Source organism: Solanum tuberosum, unplaced genomic scaffold (genome assembly GCF_000226075.1).
Source record: "Solanum tuberosum cultivar DM 1-3 516 R44 unplaced genomic scaffold, SolTub_3.0 scf00516, whole genome shotgun sequence".
Taxonomy (NCBI): Eukaryota; Viridiplantae; Streptophyta; class Magnoliopsida; order Solanales; family Solanaceae; genus Solanum; species Solanum tuberosum.
This window is the reverse complement of record NW_006239432.1, coordinates 285,170-294,420: the sequence shown is the minus strand read 5'-3', so window position 1 is coordinate 294,420 and position 9,251 is coordinate 285,170. Positions and strand designations below refer to the sequence as shown.

General features: G+C 30.8%; 1 protein-coding gene across 1 annotated transcript; it reads left to right on the top strand.

Moving 5' to 3' along the window:
• The first annotated feature begins 4,060 nt into the window (after positions 1-4,060).
• LOC107058429 (acetyl-CoA-benzylalcohol acetyltransferase-like) lies at positions 4,061-5,242 on the top strand. The gene has a single exon (XM_015304117.1). It carries the CDS (start codon positions 4,061-4,063, stop codon positions 5,240-5,242), a length of 1,182 nt encoding a protein of 393 aa, XP_015159603.1.
• Positions 5,243-9,251: the final 4,009 nt, after the last annotated feature.

Genomic DNA, 9,251 nt, shown 5'->3' with positions numbered 1-9,251 from the left:
AAAGACTACTTTGCCCTTCCCTAAATCCGGATTGAAACTTTCCTCGATCTAACAGCCCAACTTCCGGAAGGCATATCTTACTCATACGATGTCGAAATCGTGCAATCTTGGCGGCGTTGGAAAGATATCTCCAAGGGATATCCAACCATATCAAGAGATGATCCTAAATCCTCCTGAGCTAGAAGTTATGGCCGTTTGAAAATGGCCAAAACTAACTTTCTTAACTTAGATAAAATTTCCAGATTTCCTTATTCTTTCCAAAAATCAATATTTTCATATTTTAAACTCTTTTTAGTCGTTTCTAGGTGCGAGATGTTACACCCCCCCTCCCCTTTTTTCAGTAATAGATTTTTTAATTGTCAATCTCAAATCTCAATCAATCAACTTCATCTTACCATAGACAACCATAATGTCTAGTAATTTAAGAAGCTTATATAATTATAGGAGATCAGTTCTCCTTTTTTTTCTCTCTATTTTGCTTTTTTTTTATATGTATCTTTCTTTTTCTTTATGTTTGTTGAATCTTTTTTCCAAGTTTTTATTGATTTTTTAAATTTTTTATCAATTGTTTCCTCTATTTTAAAGTTTATAGCATTATTAAGCTTTTACTTTGAACATGTATAGCTTGAATATAACGTCGAAGACAATTATAAATACCTAAAATATTTTGTTGATATTAGTAATATTATTGAACTTTTATACTTTGTTTAAAATTGTCATAATTATTAAACAATTTTGTTCGATCAACTTGTCTATATAAAGTAAAAAGATGGCTAATATTCAAATCGAAGCTCAATAAATCAAGCCAAAAAATAGTGTGGCACCGGAACCTAAAAATCCCGGATCCGTTTATGTTCATAAGCATTATACACTTCTTCTCTTTCATAATGGATGCGTTCTCTGCATCTGTCTAGAAGATTAAGCTTAGTCGAATCTCATTAAATTTGTGTTATTTTTTTCTATTTACTTTATGGGTGATAGTTAACCTACATTTTTCGGCAACATGAATCATGTGATGGTACTCCCTAATATAAAATTTGAAAAAAATATAAACAAGGTCAGACCAATTAATTAGCGTTTGCCACCAAAGAATGTGGTGCAGTGGATAGAGTTGTTTCTCCCTTAATCAGAGGTCTTAGGTTTGAACCCTGGGGATGAACCAATTAATTAGTATTTACCATCAAGGGATATGCTGCAATGGATATAGTTGCTCCTCACCTGACCTCAAGTTTGAGTCGTAGGTAAGAAAATATTTTTGATAGGGAATGGTTCCCCCCGAATGGAGCCCTACACAGTGCGAATTCACATTAGTGGATCTTTAATACATATACTAAACGCTGAATAGAAAATAATAAATTAAAATAAAAAAACTAGCATTTGTTTCATGAGGTAAGCCTCTATTAGATGAACCAATTACCATTGACTAGGAGCCCGTTTGAATTGACTTTTGCTTTTGATTTATAAGCCAAAAGCAGTAAATTAGAAATTCTAACTTATGTCGTTTGACTTATTTTTATCATTTTAGCCTGAAATCAAGTGCTTATAAACACTTTTTAAATTTATCAAACACTCAAAAATGCCTAAAAGATATTTTGGCTTAAAAACAATTCAAATAAGTCAATTCAAACAGACTCTATATCATTGCAGGGAAAGCGTGTCGCATACTTCCCACCATATACTCATTTTTTTTAAAAAAAAAAAACTATAGTATATATGAAATTGGGGATACATAATTTAATTGGAGTATTAGAAAAGAAGTCTTTAGCCAATTTTTGGATCTTTCTACAAGTTGGAATAGAGAAAGCTGAGAAAAATATGTAACAAATCTTACAAATATTTAGATAAATCTAAGATGATGAGTTTTTTAAAAAGTAATACGGAAAACATACATCAAAATCAACGGCAATTAGGCCAAACACGCATAATTATTTAAACAAAATTAAGAGGCAAAGGGTGATCTAACTTGTTTGAGTTTTGAATTGTCAATTTTTGATAACAAAGTTACCATATAATAATATAATGTCTCTTTTCAAAAGGATTTTAAAGTATCTCGGATTGCTTAAATTATTTAATTAGGTGGATTATATATATTAGACTAATAGACTATCATCAAGTCCGACAATATGGATCAATAAGCTACTAGTTACAAAATTATAAATTACAATAATTAACAATTTAAAATATTTTTAAATCATATATAATTTGAATGACTCTCCAAATTTTAACTGTGTGACATAAATTTCTACTATAGAGAAGTCTAGAAGCAGGCATCTTTTATGTATTTTTACATATTTTTTTTATTTTAATTTATTTATCTTATTTTATTAGTCTTTTGGATGTTTGAAAATTACATAAAAAAAATTCACATAAATCACGATTAGTAACAATTTAAAATATTTATATTTTAAAAGACATATAAAGAATTCATTTGACTCTTGAAATTTATTAGTGCCATATAGATTAGGATAGAAGAAATAATATATATTAGTTCAAAATGACGTAAAAACCCTACAAATTATAATAATTAACAAGTTGAAATATTTGAAAGATATATAAATTTTTTTGTTGATTCTTGATATTTTATCAGTGTCATAAATTAGAACATAAGGAGCAATTGTATATATTATCTGAAAATTACGTAAAAAAATACTATAAATAACATTAATTAATAACTTAAGATATTTTTAGAAATCATATAAAAATTTGAATAACTCTCCAAATTTTAATCGTGACACATAAATTAAAACTAAAAAATTAATGTATATTGAGCTCATGCTGGCTCGAATTCTCATGTCTAGTGTTCCCTAGATGACGTTAATAAAGTTTATATATAACAAAAAACTTATTTTTATTAGCTTGATTGATTTCATTGATGCATTATTGTCGGGATAAGACCCCCTCCAATAAATATTTGTCCAATATACATTATTGTGGCAATCAGATCCTAATTTACTTTTACTAATTGCTGCCTTTTTATAGTTAGATTAGAGATAATTTACACTTTAGTGTAGCTTATAAAGATACTTTAGGAGTATAATTTAGTTAAGATTTTCGATGCTTATTAAATTGGTCGAATTTCATGATTAGTCTAAATTGTTGGGCTTAAATTTTTGATTTTTTTTAAGAAAGACTGTAAAAAAAATTCAGCAATTTTTTTTGGCTTAATACATAAATATGTGTATTATACCACGTAGGACTCGTTTATCTACTTGTTCAACTTTATACAAGTTTAAGTGTCTATTTGTGCACATCCAAACATAGAGGGCATAAATGTGAAATGAAGTCAAGTTAAGGGGCACATTTATATATTATGCCGATTTTTTCTTGTTGTTTTATTGAAGATTTTTTTCAATATACTGTTTTTTTCTATAAATTATTAATTTTACTTCTATTGCAGGACAACTAATAAAAAGATCTTATCAAATTCACCTAACCTATATTAAAATTCTGATATAATTATAAGTAAAAGTTGGTGTTCAGTCATTGTTGAAGCTCAAAGTTTGAAAATTGAATTTTCACAACTGAATTCTATTTTGAGTGGGTATTAATGCAAAAGGATCGGTTACGTATTGAAGAACTTAAATCTAAAATTTTGGGTGATGTGATATAGTTTCTAAGGTATTTTTTGATGAATATGGTGTTTGAATTCAAGAAAAAAGACGAAGTCAATTTTTCTGTAAAATATTATAAATTTGGTGTATAATATATCAATATATATATTCTAAATCAAGTTGTAAAATAATTTTGTAAAAAATATATATGAAAGCTTTGTATATTATATATTAAATATAGGACGTAGAGTATAACGTTGAGCTTACATATAAAACCTTTTTTTGCTGCTATATATAGTTGGGAGTTTAATTTGTCACATATTTAATTGTTGCCTAAGTTGAGTTGAGAAGCAAAAATGGAAATTAAAATCTTATGCACAAAGCTCATTAAGCCATTTTTACCTACTCCCCCTCACCTTCAGCGTTACAAGATCTCTTTTTTTGACCAAATATCTGAAAAAGAACATGTTTCTATGGTTTTTTTCTTTCATAATTATAATAATTTCGACATGGATGAACGACTTGAGCAATCCCTTTCAAAGGTATTAACTCATGTTTATCCAGCAGCAGGAAGGTACGATGACAAAGATGAATATTGTTCGATTCTTTGTCTTGATCAAGGCGTTTCCTATACTAAGGCCAAGACCAATTGTACGCTGGATAATTTCTTAGATAAATCACGCAACGACTTTGGTGATGCAGCTTTATTTAGCCCACATGTAAATAAGAATATAGATGAAACTAATTTCATGGTTTCACCAATTGTAACGGCACAAGTAACCAAGTTTGAATGTGGTGGACTCGCTATATCAATCAGTACTTCACATCCTGCCATGGATGGTTTCTCAGTTTTTCAATTTATTTCTGAGTGGGCAAAAGTGTGTAGAATGGGGACTTCCGTTGACAAGATTAATTTTTTAAGCTTCAATATGAGTGATATTTTTCCGACAAGAGATATATCACAACTTTTCAAGTCAACCCCCATTCCAATTATACAACAAGACATTGTTGTTAAGAGAATTGTCATCCGTGAGGCTGTTATGTCAAGACTCACAAAAAAATGCATTGATGAATCAAATGGAGGTTTGACTTTTCAACCTTCAAGGGTTGAGATTATTACATCAATCCTATGGAGGGCTTTTATCCGCGCTACAACAAATATAAACGGGTATTTCAGGCCTTCTCTACTAGACTTTCCAATGAATATGCGCTCCAAAATTACATTTTTACCTCAAGTGAAAAACTCTTTTGGGAATTTTATGATTGGTGTTCCAGTAAAATTCATACCAGGAGAGACCAAAATGGAATTGCATCATTTCATAATATTAATCAGGAATGCGGTGAATAAAATTATTGCTTCATGTAAAAAAACTAATTCACCAGATGAAATAGTGTCAACGTTGGTTAATTCATATAATGAAAGTTTTCGATCACTAGAGTGGGGAGGTAACGATGAAGTTGACAAAGTTATGTGTACAAGTATATGTAAGTTTCCTGTGCACGATTCTGATTTTGGTTTGGGAAAACCAAACTTAATGTGTTTTGGTATGAAAGATACACAAATGTTTTGGTTGCATGATATTGGACCTGAAATTGGTGTGCAAGTGGACTTGAAGGAAAGTTGTATGCAGTTATTTGATCTTGATGATGACATCAAAGATCTCATCTTTAATTGTGATGCAAAACTATAATTTTCATTATGGTGTTACGTTGATAATCGTAATTTGTTATGTTTGTACTTTTTATTAATAAGTTAGACATGCAATAATGGAATCGTGATTTGAAATGTATGTTGACTTTCATCAACTTCCTTTCTCTCACTTTGCTCATTTTATTCAACAATTTGTATCAATCTCAATTGAAGGCACATAACATAACATCTTTACAAAAAAAAAACATAGCATCATACGACAATTTAAGACGAGGAAATGATCTTCCTTCTCTATTGACCTTTTAATCATCATGATGGATCAAACTATTTAAATCTATAGTTTTATAGAAATTATGAAAATTCACAAATGGATTTGGATTTGATGATTGTGGTACATTTTAGATATCGTTTTGAAATTATGGTAGATTTTGAATCTATTTGATAAAGATTTACCCCATTTCGTATGGAGTTTTGTTGTTGAAGTTCACAAGGGACGAAGTTTTATTTTCAATAAATCTATATATTATTGAATAATTTTATATTTACGATGTAAAAGTGTGTATAAACACCTCTTATACACTATTATACAAGGTTGCCACATTGTGTACAATAAGTGTATAATGTTGTATACTGTGTGTATAAGCATTCTGCAAAATATATATTGCAGACATCATTTCAATTTTAATATAATCTTTAAATATTCATCTCGTCATATATTCATATCTTTGAATCTTCATATCCTCGAATTTCATTTCTTCAAATCACCAAATATTCATATTTCCAAGTCTTGCCAAAATCAGGTCTAATTTCCACCAAACATCCTCAACATTGAGACATAAGTTTTAAACGATATATTCAATTGTTTGCAATAATACCTGATTCAAAATAAGTTAACATTTTCTAAAACTCAAATCCAAAGCCAAAGTTTTAAAGCTTTTTATTATCGATGGTGGAGATTCAAAGACTGAGAAAGAAATGAGAAAATAGATGAGAAAAAAAGAGATGGACAAGAAAGAGAGAGAGAGAGAGAGAAATTTGTTTTTAATACATAGTATTACTATGGATGGTAATAATTAAAAGGTATATTAAAAAGATAATTATTACTTATGTTTATTAAAAGATGCCCATCCAAATAATTAATCTGTGATATTATACACAAAAAAAATTAAACTTTCTTTTTCCAATTAGAAGCACAACTGAATTAGAAGAATGGCCAATCTTTCTCATTGTTTGACTAAAGAATTGTCACGGCTTTGAGCCTATACCTTGGACGTGGCCGGCACTCGAGAACCGTTGTTGGCCCCCAAATGAACTCTTGCCCTGACTGACTACTAAGCGGAAGACTAACTCAATCATACACAAGAATAAAAATTGAAGAATTGTTTAAATTTTTTTTATAAAATCTCAAAACTATCTGAAAATATTGAGTATTAAACATAAAATTTTAACTAAAACATTTGAAACTGAGTTGTCTATCTATGAAGCCTCTACGTTATAAAGATAGGTGTCGGGACATTACCCACGACACCTCAAAGCGCTACTACTAACAAATCATAAAAACTGGAGTCCTCCGAAAGCAAGGAGGTCTCACCAAAAGCTGACGAGTATATATGATGTGATTCCAACGGAGCTCCTGTTGATGATCCTAAGTACCTGAATTTGCATCATGAAATGATGCAGGTCGAATGACATCTGTACATTTAATGTACGAATATATAATAGGACTGAATAAAACAAATAACTGAACCGAAAGGCTTAAGAATAATGTAAATCATGATCAAAATTATTTAATGCATAGTAAAATGCTGAACTGTAATTATTAGACCCTTAAAAAAGTCACAACCATATCTATGTTCACAAGTGAAACTCACGTTTTTAATAGGTGAAAATTGAAGTAATTTTTTTTCCTATTATTATTATTATTATTATTTGTCATTTTTTCCTATATTCTCTCCATCCCTGTGAACACCAAAAGTACTTTAACCATCACTGTAAACACCAAAAGTCCATCACTCTAGACCTCCTTGATCGTTGGAGAACCCAAAAAATAAACAAGAAAATGTGAGGGGGAAGGGAAGAGAGAGGAAGAATGGAGGCAGTGGTGTTACTATTAATGGAGGTCATCGTAGACGAGCACTATGCTCTCAAATAAGGAACCGGAAGGAAGAGAGAGGAAAAATGGAGGCAGTGGTGATGATGAGGAACCGGAGGCATGCTCCACGTCATCATTGTTGTCATTGGCGGGCGGTGACGACAATTTTGAAGAGGAAGAGCGGAATCACCTGCGATTAAATAATTAATGAGATTTATAACTTACCTATTATGAGATATAGTGTCATGCCCTGAGCCCACACCTTGAACGTAGCCGACACTCGAAATCATTGTTGGTCCCAAACAAATCTTGATCTGGCTAGCTGACTACTAGGCGGAAGACTAAACACATGCTAAAGTTTAAATATATACTCATTTAAAATCATTTAGTAACCTTAAAGTATTTCAGTCACATTATAAGCAAAAGTCTGAAAATAATCTCTGAAATATAAATAGAAATAGTGTTAAAAACATCCGAATACTACAGACTGAACTGACTCACTATCCTATCTAGCTAGAAGTTGATACTAAACTAAAATAAGTGTTGGGACAAGACTCACGATTACCTAAACAATGAACTAAAAGTGAACTAAAAGTCTATATCAAAACTGAAAGACATAAATGAAACTGAACCTTCTAAAAGCAATATGGTCTCACCAAAACTGATAGAAGTAGATCTCAATGGAGCGCATGTTATCGATCCTGAACACCTGAATATGCATCATAAAATGATGCAATGCCAAATGGTGTCAATACATGGAATATATGATATGTAATAAGGCTGAGTGAAACATTAAGCTGAGCTAAATATATATAAACTGAAAGGAATCTGAAAAGTAACACAATTAAAGTAAAGCATGTAAGTGTAATGAAAACAACAAAGCTTTACAACTGAGATATGCAATAACTCAAGTACTAAAATATAATATTTTACTTTTTTCGAGAGTTTCTCTAATCGACAACCATCATTAAGAGTCTCGTGATGATATAACGTCTTGCCCATGTTGTCAGAGCCATCCAATATCTTGCTAGGGTAGAGGACAATACTAAACTTAAGGATCCATATTTAAGCCCTTACCAGGGAGCTATTTATGTGAAGAGTCGCATGAATCCTATGCAGGCTGCGGTTTATGGGGTTTGAATTGTCTAAATCCTTACCCAACTTGGTGCTCAATACTACTCCCAAAATATGCAGTAATGCTCATAGATTAATCTATGTGTTGAGTTAATACTCAAAATAGTTCTTTGAAATATCTGTACAATCTCTTTGACTAACTAAAAACTACTTTATGAAACTATTTATGCTTCTTTAAAACTAGCCATACTTTTATAGTAACAATAATGCATCTGGGACGATTAGTGTTCCATTAAAACTCTCCTCAACTGAAAAGCTTAAATGCTTAACCTTGCTTTGATTATGAAGTGCATGCATGAAAACAGTTATACAAAAACTTTCATCAATTCTTAACCAACTAGCTAGGGTTTATGTGATAAGATGTGCATGAACAACCAACCAAGAATTATAAATACATCAAGAATTATAATCTCAAAGGTAAGGATCAGAATTCAATGACAAGGGGTAAATGCCAATTTGAAATTTGTGACGACTTGAGTTAAAACCCTAAGTTTAAATCATACTTTCTGAATTCTTGATGTAGGGTGTGAGGATGAACTTAGTCCATCACTATGGATCAAGCACAAATTCCCTTGCTAAGATTCAAGCACAAGAACCTTACTTTTTGATAACTTAAATTCTTGTAAATAACTAGCTGCTAGACGTTATTTGTTGGAACAATTAAGTTTAGGTTCAGTTCTATTTTGCAACCATGATTTTGGAGGCAAAGATAAGACTATCCACCTCTTTGTATATGTTTGGTGCTAAATTTTTGGAATTAATACAACACCCAGGCTCTACAGGGAAATTGAATAAAAAAAAGAGTCCATCACTATGATTGCCT